This window comes from Rana temporaria, chromosome 2 (genome assembly GCF_905171775.1).
Source record: "Rana temporaria chromosome 2, aRanTem1.1, whole genome shotgun sequence".
Classification (NCBI taxonomy): Eukaryota; Metazoa; Chordata; class Amphibia; order Anura; family Ranidae; genus Rana; species Rana temporaria.
In genome coordinates this window covers 190,869,932-190,884,186 of record NC_053490.1, presented here as the reverse complement: position 1 = coordinate 190,884,186, position 14,255 = coordinate 190,869,932, and the positions used below count along the sequence as shown (strand labels likewise).

The 14,255-nt window shown below is 48.0% G+C and overlaps 1 protein-coding gene across 1 annotated transcript in view; it reads right to left on the bottom strand.

Annotated features, from left to right (window-relative positions):
• Positions 1 to 553, bottom strand: part of NEPRO (nucleolus and neural progenitor protein) — a 30,102-nt gene extending 29,549 nt beyond the window's left edge. The window contains exon 1 of the mRNA XM_040336186.1: positions 338 to 553. Within this exon, the coding sequence (XP_040192120.1) occupies positions 338 to 437 (100 nt within the window). The 5' untranslated portion in view covers positions 438 to 553. The remainder of the gene's footprint in view (positions 1 to 337) is intronic.
• Positions 554 to 14,255: the final 13,702 nt, after the last annotated feature.

Genomic DNA, 14,255 nt, shown 5'->3' with positions numbered 1-14,255 from the left:
CCCTATTGCAAGTCACTGCAGAGGGTTGCAATAGGACTGAATGAAATGTCATGGTGAGTGGCACTGCATACAATTGTATATGCATGCTGCCTTTGTTTACAGAGGATGGTGTGAGCAGAGCATAGAAAACAATTTGTGTCCTAGTGTTGATCCTGCATTGATCTATATACAGATCAGCAGACATGCTGTGAATGGGGGGGTCAGGAGCACGGCGCCTTGTACTGGAGGGGTGGGGGTCAGGCTGTGTTCAGTGCAGTGTGTCTAGTATGGGTACAGTCAATGCTCTTCTATGAAGCAGCCAGAGGTGGCGCTGTAGTGCCGCGCTCCGTACACTCACCTGTGTCTTCCCCCAGCGGTATGGTCACCTGACACTGGATGGCTGGACGCGGGATATCCAGGCGGTTCCAGGGTTCAGCCGCCATAGTACAGCACCCCATCCTAGGACAGCAGCGTGCGCCCGAGTTCACACTGCCCCGGAAGTACTCACTCCATAACGCCAAAACTTCCTGGTTATGGCCCCGCCCATGTAAACACACGTGTGTCCATGCTGTACTGCAGACCAGAGCGGAGTACACGTCAGGGACTATCATTACTTCATCGGGGAGAAGAACAACATCCAGCTCCATTCATCTGTGGAGGAATCACACACTGAACATGTATCTTTAATTCTCTAAAATTAAAACGTGCCTTCCATCACAAAAACAAACACGTTTTCAGTCCCCCCTAAGGCTGGGTTCACACTACGGTTTTCCCGTCCGTCAGCCGCATACGATTTATATGGAAAACCGTATGCGGCTGAAACGGACGGGAACGTATGGAACCGCACACATGTGCGTTTCCCATTAACATTAATGTTAAAGGAAAACGTATGCGTTTGCCATACTGTTTTAAAAACGACCGCAAAACCGTGGTTGAACACGGTTTTGCGGACGTTTAAAAAACGTTTTGCCAGCAAATCGTACGCACCCGGATGCATCTGAGTGCATACGATTTGCAATGCATTCTCTATCTATACGTTTTCCTGTCCGGGCCCGTACGTTTTCAATACTGAAATCGTATGCAGCTGACGGACGGGAAAACCGTAGTGTGAACCCAGCCTAAGTTCCTAACACACACTGCATGCGTTAAATAACCCCCTCATGATAGAAGGTAAAACAAACCTTAACCACTTCAGCTCCGGAAGGTTGTACCCCTTTCATGACCAGACCGTTTTTTGCTATTCAGCACTGCACTACTGGTAATTGCGCAGTTATGCAACACTGTACACAAGTGGAATTTTTATCTTTTTTTTCCCCCGCACAAATAAAGCTTTCTTTTATTGGTATTTGATTACCACAGATTTTTTTTTTCTTATTATATAAACTAAAAAGACAGAAAATTTTGGAAAGAAAAAATGTTTCTCTTATCGTCCATGGATGGACACAGCTCCTTAAAGCGGAGCTCCACCCTAAAGTGGAACTCACGCTGATCGGAACCCTCCCCCCTCCGGTGTCACATTTGACACCTTTCAGGGGAGGGGGGTGCAGATGCCGGTCTAAAGACAGGTATTTGCACCCACTTCCGGCCACACAGTTTCGGGTAAACTGCGGGCAGAACGTCACCTCCCGTCCTCTCCCCGTTGTGCTCTGGGAACACTCGGCTCTCAGAGTACAGCGGGAGCCAATCAGCAGCGCAATTCGCGCATGCGCCGTAGGGAACTGGGTAGTGAAGCCGGAGCGCTTCACTTCCTGGTTCCCTCACTGAGGATGGCGGGGGGAGCAGCAGAGTGACGAGCGATCGGTCGTCCTCTGTTGCGGACGGCGCTGGACTCCAGGACAGGTAAGTGTCCTAATATTAAAAGTCAGCAGCTGCAGTATTTGTAGGTGCTGGCTTTTAATATTTTTTTTCATGGCACATGGTTATGTTCCTGTTCACACGAGAGGACTAGGCAGAAACATGTTAGATAATTAAATACATGTTACTTTAACAGAGTTGAACAGCTCCGGACATAACCCCCCTCCCTGCAGCATGCAGCCTCAGTTTTTTTTCTGCCTAGCAAAGGAGAAGGACGTATGGCTCCCTTTGGGCCCAGCTCCCTGAGGAAATTGTAATTTTCTTTATTTTATTGATAATCTTCTATCAACTGTCGGCTGAGAGACAGGCTGGATATAAAGATCCTTGTAGTCTCCTCAGTCCGGCCAGCAAGCGTGAGCACACCATTGCGAAGAGGCTGGGTCTGCCACAACATACCCCATGGCTCCTGGGGTGGCGGTGAGCTTTTGCTCCAGGGTGCACACATGACTGGGCTGTGGTGTTGTCTCACTCACAGTGAACCGGGCCGACAGCTACTCCAACGTGGTTGTATGCCTGTCAGGAATGCGTCAGCGAGTCCTCGCATGGACGGGTAAGTACAGTCCTTCCCGCCTCGGCGGGTCGGTATGGCTGGGCATTCCTGGGGTGAGGGGGTCGTCCTATCCTTCTTTCCCTGCTCTCTGTCATGTTTCCCTATATTGCTCTGCTGCCGCTGCTGGGGTGGACCTGTGGGGGTCTCCTTTTCCCACCAGGGGACTGTGGGGTGTCTGGGCCTGTGTATTTCTGTGGGGGGGTGTTTGACTCAGAAAGGCCTCATTAGGCCTTCTCATCCATTTTTTTGTAGTCTGCTGTTATCATTGTAAAATCCCATTGGCGGCCATTTTGTTGTGGTCGCGCTATGGCGCAGTTTACTATTGCTTCAACCATTTTACTGTGGCCGTGCCCTGCTCTATCTGAGGCGTCCGGCGGCCATTTTGGAGGTGGTTTTGACCTCTAGTGCTGGCTTCTAGAGAGATCTTCACAGATCTCCTCATGATTTTACCTCACAGCTTTTTTCCTCATACACACGCTGTGTTCTGAGGGTGGGCAGCGACGCTGATCAGTCTCCTCCTGTGATTGGTGAGTCCCCTGGGTAACCCCCCGGTCAGTGCAGCAAAGAGGGTGGGCTTTATACAGGTCTTGAATGGGTCCCTGAGATAAGGTGACCAGATTTTTTTAATTAAATCCAGGACATTTTTTTTTTTTTTACTTTTGGCAGCAATCAGCGACTCAATGCCCGTCGCCGCCGCCGCCCGCCTCACAGCCTGTCAAGTCTTATGCCACGTACACACGATCATTTTTCAGCATGTCCAAAAAACAAAGTTTTCCCAACTTCATCATTAAAACGACGTTGCCTACACACCATCGTTTTTAAAAAATAATCTAGCAAAGCGCGGTGACGTACAACACGTACGATGGCACTATAAAGGTGAAGTTCCATTTGCCTTTGGGCTGCTTTAGATGATTCCGTGTTAGTAAAAGACGATTCGCGCTTTTTTGTCTGTTACAGCGTAAAGAATGTGCTTAATCCATTATGAACGGTAGTTTTACCAGAACGAGCGCTCCCGTCTCATAACTTGCTTCTGAGCATGTGCAGGTTTTTTACATCGTTTTAGCCCAAACACGATCATTTTTTACAACCCGAAAAACGACATAGTTTAAAACGACGTTAAAAAATGCAGCATGTTCGAATTTTTTTTTTGTCGTTTTTCAGAACCTGAAAATGATGTGTATCCCACACACGATCATTTTAAATGACGTTTTTGAAAAACAATGTTTTTTTCATGCCGAAAAATGATCGGCATAACTCTCCGGGCCCTGGCTACTACTGGGTGGAGGAACATCACTCCGCCCGAGAAGGCAAGGAGATAAGCAGGCAGATGGCTGGCCGGGACTTGAGCCAAGGCAGAAGAACATGCGAGCGGAGCTGAATGGGCATGCACCCAAAACTGAAGAAATATTTCCTCCGCTCCGACCAGCACATGATCATCAGAAAGGGGCACAGATAATGGAAAAAAATACACCCCCCTAAGCTAGTAGGAGCGGCGAAACGGGGGTGTGTAACCCCAGCCCCTGTTCAAATCCAATCCGGGGACAAAACCGGGGACAGACATGGTCCGGGGACAGTGTCCTCAATCCGGGGACTGTCCCTGGAAACCAGGGATGTCTGGTCACCCTACCCTGAGAGCTGTCTGGTTATGGTGTCAGTGTCTGGTTCTTCTTCCCCCAAGCTCCTGCACCTGCGGTTCCCATGGGTCGGCGTGCGGGCGTAAGGGGGGTAAAATGCGAGGTGATCTCTTTGGGGTACAAGATTGTTTCTTTCCTCTCCACTGAACAGATTCTTTCCCTCAAGCTTCCCTCTCCTTCCGGCTCCTCGGTCTGCCCTGTTCGGGGCAGTGCAGGACTTACTAAGTTGCGGGGTGATTTTACCCGTTCCGCAGGATGAGAGGTTTCAGGGATTTTATACAAATCTGTTTGTGGTCCTGAAGAAGGATGGGGTCCGTCCAATTTTGGTCCTCAATGCCCTAAATGCCTTTGTGAGAGTAAGGAAGTTCTGTATGGAATCCATTCGTTCGGTGGTAGCTGTGGTCCATCCGGGAGACTTTCTGGCATCCTTGGACATCAAGGTTGCATACTTGCATGTCCCAATATGCGCAAGTCACCAGAGGTTTCTGCGCTTCGTGATAGGGGCGGACCACTATCTGAGTTTTCACCATGGTGCTCCCACCGATCCTATCTTTGCAGAGACAGCGAGGCATTGCCATTGTGGGCTACATAGACGACCTTCTTCTGAGAGCAGCTTCTGGCTCAGAATTATGTGTCTATAGCCAGCCAGACCCTCCAAGAATTTGGGTGGGTGTTAAACATTCAGAAGTCGGTCCTGGTGCCGACTCAGCGTTTGGAGTACCTAGGATTGTTTCTGGTCTCCTTGGAAGCAAAGGTCTTTCTTCCCCTGGAGGAGTTGCTGACTCTTCAGTCTGCAGTGAAGATGTTGGCATCTCGTAAATGGTTGTCTCTCCGTTTTTACATGCGAGTCCTGATCCTGGTGGTTGCCTCCTTCGAGTCGGTACCGTATGCCCAGTTCCACACTTGTGTTTGGCAGAAGGAGATACCGTCCAAGTGGAACATATCTCCTTGATCTCTGTTAAAGTAACATGAATTTAATTATCTAACATGTTTCTGCCTAGTCCTCTCCTGTGAACAGGAACATAACCCACTTGTCAAGATTTAAGGAGCTGTGCCCGTCCATGGACGACAGAAAAAAGGATTTTACGGTAAGTACAAAAAATCCTATTTTTTTCTAAAAAACATAACCAATAAAATAAAAAATCGAATTTCTGCCTAAATTTATGCCAAAAATGTATTCTGCTACATGTCTTTAGTAAAAAAAAAAATCACAATAAGTGTATATTGATTGGTTTGTGTGAAAGGTATAGTGCCTACAAACTATGGTGTATATACCTGAAGGTTTTTTTTATACTAGTAATGGCAGTGATCAGTAACCTATAGTGGAACTGCGATAGTGCAGCGGGCAACTCAGAACGGACACAGCTGCATGTCTAAAATTTGACAGGCATACAGGAGCAGGTCCACAGACCCAAATGCAGACAGTGTGTGTTCAGGTTCATGTATGCACTCTGTGCTGTGTCCGTGTAGCCACTGCAACCACTTCCCTAGGCTGACTACACGCTGCTTGAGGCAAATGCAGGAAAAAAAGGCTCATGCACACAGAATGGGTGCCAGTGCCCAGCTGAATGAAGCATATACAGTTGTGGCCAAAAGTTTTGAGAATGACACAAATATTAGTTTTCACAAAGTCTGCTGCTAAACTGCTTTTAGATCTTTGTTTCAGTTGTTTCTGTGATGTAGTGAAATATAATTACACGCACTTCATACGTTTCAAAGGCTTTTATCGACAATTACATGACATTTATGCAAAGAGTCAGTATTTGCAGTGTTAGCCCTTCTTTTTCAGGACCTCTGCAATTCGACTGGGCATGCTCTCAATCAACATCTGGGCCAATTCCTGACTGATAGCAACCCATTCTTTCATAATCACTTCTTGGAGTTTGTCAGAATTAGTGGGTTTGTGTTTGTCCACCCGCCTCTTGAGGATTGACCACTAGTTCTCAATGGGATTAAGATCTGGGGAGTTTCCAGGCCATGGACCCAAAATGTCAACGTTTTGGTCCCCGAGCCACTTAGTTATCACTTTTGCCTTATGGCACGGTGCTCCATCATGCTGGAAAATGCATTGTTCTTCACCAAACTGTTGTTGGATTGTTGGAAGAAGTTGCTGTTGGAGGGTGTTTTGGTACCATTCTTTATTCATGGCTGTGCTTTTGGGCAAAATTGTGAGTGAGCCCACTCCCTTGGATGAGAAGCAACCTCACACATGAATGGTCTCAGGATGCTTTACTGTTGGCATGACACAGGCCTGATGGTAGCGCTCACCTTTTCTTCTCCGGACAAGCCTTTTTCCTGATACCCCAGACAATCTGAAAGAGGCTTCATCGGAGAATATGACTTTGCCCCAGTCCTCAGCAGTCCATTCACCATATTTTCTGCAGGAGATCAATCTGTCCCTGATGTGTTTTTTGGAGAGAAGTGGCTTCTTTGCTGCCCTTCTTGACACCAGACCATCTTCCAAAAGTCTTCGCCTCACTGTGCGTGCAGATGCGCTCACACCTGCCTGCTGCCATTCCTGAGCAAGCTCTGCACTGGTGGCACTCTGATCCCGCAGCTGAATCCTCTTTAGGAGACGGTCCTGGCGCTTGCTGGACTTTCTAGGGCACCCTGAAGCCTTCTTTACAAATGCAGTGGACATTTTTTTTATGGGATTAAGTTAATTTTCATTGCAAAGAGGAACTTTGCAATTAATTGCAATTTGTCTGATCACTCTTCATAACATTCTGGAGTGATGCAATTTCCCATCTCACAAACTGAGGCAGCAGACTTTGTGAACATTAGTATTTGTGTCATTCTCCAAACTTTTGGCCATGGCTGTATATTAGAATCTGAGATTTTTTCTCATAAGCAGGAATCATAAGCAGGAGGTGAAGTGGTCCACACCTTACAGTCTATATTCTTTCAATTTTCTGACATTGTGAGTATAAGTCATTTCCGTTCATATACTATTCATCCTATTCTTAGCACAAACCAATTCTGATAGGTGTCGAAACGTTTGGTCTCACCATGACTTTTTGTGTATGAATTATTCTCTCTCTGGCTGAACAGAGGTCTCTGATGCTGCTGAATCAGCCTTGATTTTAGCTTACCTGTGCTGATGGAAGTATGTTCTCTGACAATGGTGACCTCTCCTGAATATGCAAGTTGCCTTGCATTCACATTAATCTTTTGGTTACAACTTACAATACTTTGAGTCTGTAACCCAGAAAAGTAGGCAGATCATGAGTTCTGACATGACTTGCTACAGTATATCTGTATTTACGGTTTCAAAAGCAACAAAGCTAGCATTTCAAATGCAGGTCCCAGTCACACCTCTGCACATGAAAATGTGCACTGATGCACATTGCACTGCAGTTTGCATTGTACATCAACATGTGTCATACTACAGGTCAACACGTTTTCACGCATGTTAATGTGCATCTTTGATCTGTGCACGGATAAGCACTGAGTTTATGTTAACTCTACACTCCATATTGTTTCGGTCCACAAGCTTAATTAATATGATAATGTGATAAAGCTTTCCTATATATATGCTTTCTTTTGTACATTCATGCTTTAAGTTCTTATTTATTTTTTTAATGCTTTTTGCATCATAACCTTAATTGCTTTATGCATTTCTATCTTAATTCTATATGGTGTGGTTCGAGTTAAAGCGGATGTGCCATGGGGAAAAAATATTAAAAGCCAGCAGCTACAAATACTGCAGCTGCTGACTTTTAATATTAGGACACTTACCTGTCCTGGAGTCCAGCGCTGATCGCAGCAGAGCACGAGCGATCGCTCGTCTCTCTGCTGCTCCCCCCGCCATCCACGCTGAGGGAACCAGGAAGTGAAGCGCTGCGGCTTCACTGCCCGGTTCCCTACGGCGCATGCGCGAGTCGCGCTGCGCCCGCCGATTGGCTCACACGCTGTGTGCTGGGAGCCGAGTGTTCCCAGCACACAACGGGCGACAGACGGGAAGTCCGAAAAACCCATCTTTTGCCCGTAGCGTGTGGCCGGAAGTGGGTGCAAATACCTGTCTTTAGACAGGTATCTGCACCCCCCTCCCCCTGAAAGGTGTCAAATGTGACAGCGGAGGGGGGGAGGGTTCCGATCAGCGGGACTCCACTTTAGGGTGGAGAACCGCTTTAACTCTTTTGTTTTTTCACATGTGTACACATATAGGGCCAGATTCAGAAAGAATCGCCTATCTTTAGGAGGGCGTAGCGTATCTCAGATACACTACGCCGCCGTAACTTAGAGCATGTCCCGTATTCAGAAAGAACTTGCGCTCTAAGTTACGTCGGCGTAGTGTAAATGTGCCGGCGTAAACCCGCCTAATTCAAACTAGGCTGGTAGTGGGCGTGTTGTATGTAAATGAATCGTGACCCCGCGTAAATGACGCGCTTAACGAACGGCGCATGATCAGTATCACGTTGAATTTTCTCCATAAATTACGTCCGCTCAATGCTTAGTCGACGTGAACGTAACCTACGCCCAGCCCCATTCACGGACGACTTACGCAAACAACATAAAACGTGTAAAATTCGACGCTGTTCCGACGTCCATACTTAACATTGGCTCCGCCTCATATAGCAGGGGTAAGTTTACGCCGGTCAGACGCCTTACGTAAATGACGTATATTGATACGCCGGGCGCAACTACGTTCGTGAATAGGCGTATCTTACTCATTTGCATATTTTTTTATGGGAACACCGAATGCGTCCAGCGTAACTATGCGCCCACGATACGCCGGTGTAGGCAAGTTACGCCAGACGGCTGAAGCCATGTTTTCAGGCGTATCTAGCTTTGTGAATCGGCGTAAAGATACGACAGCGCACATTTGAAATTACGGCGGCGTATCTGGAGATACGCCGCCGTATCTCCTTTCTGAATCTGGCCCATATTTCTCATTATATAGGTGCTTTTCCGAACTTGAAGTGTGCTGGATCTAATTATGTGTTCAACATTCTACTGCTGTGGGTAACAGCTTTTGATTGGCTGAGAAGCCTCTCATGTTTACTTATACATATCTTATTTCCTGCACATTTCAGCTATGAGTAAGCATCAAACTATGATGTGAAACGCATTTGCCCATTTCTCCCTGTATGTCCACTATTTGCTTGTGACTATTTTTGGATGATTTTTTGGATTATATATTTTTGTATTTTATCCTTTGGCTTTTTTAAAATAAAACTCGCTTCTACAGAGTGCAGCAGTCCAGGATGTTCCTTTCTTCCATGCACCTTTGATGTACTTTGACAAGTGTCTTGATGTTTTTTCCTTTGGTTTCAAAGTGACTGTGTGTCCAACCTCATGTAAACCAGTCGTATAGAAGAATATTTTAAACTAAGATTACTGCTGATTAGCAAACACCATGGAGTGTCAAAAAGCTTTTACGCAGTGGTGCTGAGACTACAGTTACAGCTCAGGGGAGCCTAGAATGCAGAGTGCTTACTGACACTTCACCCCTGCAGTTCACATAGCAAATTTTCAAATTATGCAAGAAGTTACTCAGAGAAGGAAAGATGTTGATGTCTGGCACTGTGGGCCTGCACAATAGAAGTCTTATTTTTGGTCAGGTGACCTGTGATGTTCACAAATAGTTTTTTTTGGAGGAGAACCACTGTTTCAACTTCTCTGGAAGCACATGCTTCAGAAAGCACATGTAATTTGACAATAAAATAATGATACTGGGTACCTTTTACACCAGGGGTGCCCAACCTTTTGAAGAGCAAGGGCCACTTAAGCGACTTGGTAACCGGTCGTGGGCCACAATGAGCAGAGCGGGTGGATGGCAGCCCACTCTGCTCTATAGAGCCCACTCTACTCTGAGCACACCAAACTCGCAGGTAGTAAAAGTCTATGGCTCAGTGCAGGTAACCCACAGGTGCTCTTCTCTGCACTTGTGGATCAGTTTGTAAGCAGCCCAGTAACCACTGCAGAACAGATATACCCAAATATACACTGTGGGCCAGATCCTCAGCCAGCGGTGCAAATTTAGTTTGTCCTAACTTATGTCATTTAAGTTACGTTGCCCTAAGTTGGTGTCGTAAGTGCCGTATCCACAGCGCATTTGCGTCTAAATTTGCGCCAGCGTAACTTAAATTCAGAGGCGTAAGGCGGGGTTTTCGCAAGTGGGAAGGAAGTGGGCGTGCTTCATTGTAATGAGCCGTGACCCCATGCAAATGAGGCGCCGGCCGTACTGCGCATGCGCGCACGAATCGGGACCTCACTGGGCATGTGCAGAACTGGTCTCGGCGCAATCAGTGAGATAGGTAAAAGGCCAAGTGTACTTAGTTTGAGGATCGCCCTGTGTCTAAAAAGGCCCACACACACACACACTTCCCTTGCAAAAGTATATCCCATTGTTCCCCTTCCATGAGCAATTTGCTTCTGCTCTGTTTGTTTGTGTGTTGGTAAGTTGTGTTTGTGAGAAAAGTGTTTGAGGAGTTGGAGAGTCTAGTTGTTGTTTGTTTTTGCGAAGTGTCTTTATTTAATTTGTTTGTTAGTGTTTTTGCTGATTTTTTTTTGGTGTTTTTTTTTTTTTTTTTTGGTTTGTGCGTGTTTGTTTGTTTTTGAATTTATATTAGCTGTGTCCTTGTGTGTTTATATTTGTTTTACTTTTTTGTGGTGTATATTTTTGTCTGGTTTTTGGGAGTGTATTCTAGATTGTTTGTCGGGTGTGTTTGTTGTTGCTGGGTGGTGTATGTGATGCCCCCCAAACGCAGGAAGCTTAATTTCACCCTGGGAGAGAAGCAAATTCTTGCTCGGGGCATTATGAAATATGGGCGATTTCTGCATGGCCCTGAGAGCCAGAACACCACCCCGGCCAGGAGGAGGCAGCTTATTAAAAAAATCACGGACCAGATCAATGCGGCGGGGGGGGGGGGGGGAGACCAGGACCCCTGCTGGCATACAGAAAAAAATAAATGATCTGAGGAGCGTCGTCCGGAATAAGATGGCAAGGATCGACGCCCATACCAGGGGCACTGGAGGAGGGGGACCCTGCCCAGTCAGACTGACGGAGGAGGAATGGGCAGTGGCCCAGTGTTTTCACCCACAGCAGGTGGTGGGCCTGCCTGGCTATACGTCAGATGTTCCGAGGAGGACAGGTACCTTTTTTTTTGGAATCTCTGTTGATTAGCATGTGTGGGTGGGGGAAGGGAAGATGTGCCAAGTGTGTGGTTCCTCAAACATGTGATTGTTTTGTGTCCTCCACAGATGGCCAGGAGGTTGCAGGCCAGGAGGTTGCAGGCCCATCGGGCCAGGCTGCTGCACCACCCCCAAGACAGGCTGATGATGAGTCCCAAGAAGGGCAGGATTCCCCAGGGGAGGGGATTGGCCAAACCTCCACTCATGAGGGGGAGGAGGTTGAGGGGGAGGAGGATGAGTGGGAGGAGGATGATGAGGGGGAGGAGGACGAAAATATGCAGATTGGCCGGGAAGTCCTCCTGGCCACTGATATGATGACCTTTGAGTCTTCCCCTGAGGCTACCCCTGAGGCTGGCACCAGTCAGGCCACCATCAGGGGTAGCCCCTCCCACTTCTCCCCCAACAGGCCTCCAGTCACAAGGGTCACTCTCTCCCCTCCTCCAGGCCCGCAAGACTCAGCGGCAGCCAGGGAGCCAACCCAGGAGACCGTGGCTGTGGGCGAGCGTCTGTCGGCCAGTGTGGTGAAGGACAATGCCCGGCAGACCCACACTCTTGGGAAAATACTTGAAAAAATTACACAGATGGAGCACAGCCAGGGTGAAATGATGGAGGCACTCGGTGATGTGGCCACCAACTCAACGGCGGTCATTACATGTTTGAACGACATACAGTCCGCCACAACACGCGTGGCCCATGAGCTGAGTGCCCTGACCCAGGCTGTGCAGGACAATACTAGGTCTGGCCAGGCCAATGCGGCTGCCCTCACTGCCTTACTCACACGAATTGCAGGGGCCATGGAGGGCAGGCCAGCAGGGGCGGCTCCTCCTTCCCCAGCTCACCCCCCCCAGGAGGCTCCTCCTTCCCCAGCTCACCCCCCCCAGGAGGCTCCTCCTTCCCCAGCTCACCCCCTCCAGGAGGCTCCTCCTTCCCCAGTTCACCCCCCCCAATGGACATCCTCCGCGACGGCGTGGCCGTGCCCCTGCCCAGCCAAGGCGTAGCAATCGCCGCCGCTAATTAATTAGCTGGGATACTTTTGGTTTTTTTTTATGCCTTTTTTTTTTTTATTATTTAATTTGGTCTTCTGTACTTATGATTTGATTTATGTGTGTGAATGATGTGTGAATGTGGGGGGGTGGCATTCCTGATAAATTAAGGGTGTCACCCTCAGTTTTGGTGGAGTAGGGATCCCCAGGACCAGGGAGAAGTGCAATCCCAGGTTCCTGAATGGTGTATGAATGCACAGTGACATAATTGGAGTCGTGGCGTGGCGTTACTGCTCCCAAGTCCCAAAGGGGGGGGGGGACTTGGATCTAATCCAATTCGATGTGCATGTGATGTGTCTGTGCTAGGAACCACAGTGGTGTGCATTCATGCATTATCATTGTGACTTTATTGATGTGCATTTACAGGGAAAAGATACATTGTTATTGTGACATAAATCATGTACGTTTACTGGGAAAAAATGCCTTCTGCAAGGCGTCTCCTGGCTGCTGTGCCCTCAGCAGACCGGGTAGAGTTGGTTGGGGGGGTATTGCCTGGGTCGGGGGTCAGGTCATCACATAAGTCAATATGCAGTCCCCTTCTCAGGGCAAAGTTGTGGAGTATACAGCATGCCCCAATTATTTGGCACACAAAGTCTGGGGAATACAGCAGTGTACCCCCAGACTTATCCAGGCATCTGAAGCGGGACTTCAGAAGCCCAAATGTACGTTCAACCACTCCCCGGGTACGTATGTGCGCCTGGTTGTAGCGTTGCTCTCCTGGGGTTTGGGGGTTCCTGAATGGAGTCATCATGTGAGGTCCCAAGGCATATCCAGAGTCACCTGTAAGGGAAAAGACAGGAGGATATTAGTCATGCATGTGCCCCTTGTGATGTCAGCATCATGGGGGGGACATACCTGACACACATGTCACTCACCAATCAGCCAGCTGTCTCCATACATGTTCTGGTCCAAATCTCTGGAGATCTGTGTTTGCCTGAAAATATAGCTGTCATGGCAGGATCCCGGAAATTTAGCACAGACGTGCCAGATGAGGCCATGGGCATCTACGATCACTTGCACATTTATGGAATGCCAGCCTTTACGATTCCGGAACATATGCTCAGTATCATGGGGGGGTTGTAGTGCCACATGGGTACAATCAATGGCCCCGATGGTGCGTGGGAATCTGGCAATGTGATAGAAGTCTGTCATGGTCTTCAAACGCAGGTCCTCCTGGGTGGGTTTTTGAAATTGATTTCCCATGCGCCGCAGGATTGCAGGGACCACTTGGTGCACACACCTGCTGATGGAGGATTGTGCCATCCCAGCCACGCCTCCACTTGTGCGTTGGAAAGAGCCAGTGGCAAGAAAATGCAGAGTTGCCAGTACTTTGAGGAGTGGCTGCAGTGCATGGGAGCGTTGTGTTGGGCTGGTAAGATCATCCTGAAGTATTGTTGTTAATTCCAGGATGGCCTCACGGGTAAATCTGAAGTTGCGGAATACTTCAGAAGCAGGCATGCCAAACACATCTTGGCGTGGGCGGTATACCCTCTCCTGTGCCCTCCTCCTCCTCCTCCTCTGTGCCCTCCTCCTTCTTTGCGCCTCTATAGACACTAATGCAGCTAGGATCATTGATGGTCCTGGCATTTTGGCAGACAGATTGTAGTCCTGAAAGTGTGTGTGTGCTGAGCTCTTCCTCAATGGTGTTGCTTCAGCAGACATTCAGACGGCATGTGTAAAATTAGGGCTACTTTTATAAAGTGTAAATTCCCACAGGGAAACTAACAGGTGCGCACAGGGCGTAATCTACGGCGCACACACTTAATTCTGTGGATCGCCCTATCTCCCTCATTTGCATCTTTGCCTATCAAAAAAAGCGGCGTGCCTAGCGTAGTTTGCGCCCGAGAATGCGCCGGTGTAATTATTTTAGGTAGGACGGAAAAGCCGGAATTTGAGGCGCTTCTCGTTTTGAGGATCGGGCGCAAAGATACACGCCGTGTAAATTTAGAAAAATCCAGTTAAGTCGGCGTATCTCTTTTGTGGATCTGGCCCTGTGATTTTAGTAATAAACTTACCTTTAATAACAGTATTATATTTTATTCCATCTCAGAGCAGGAG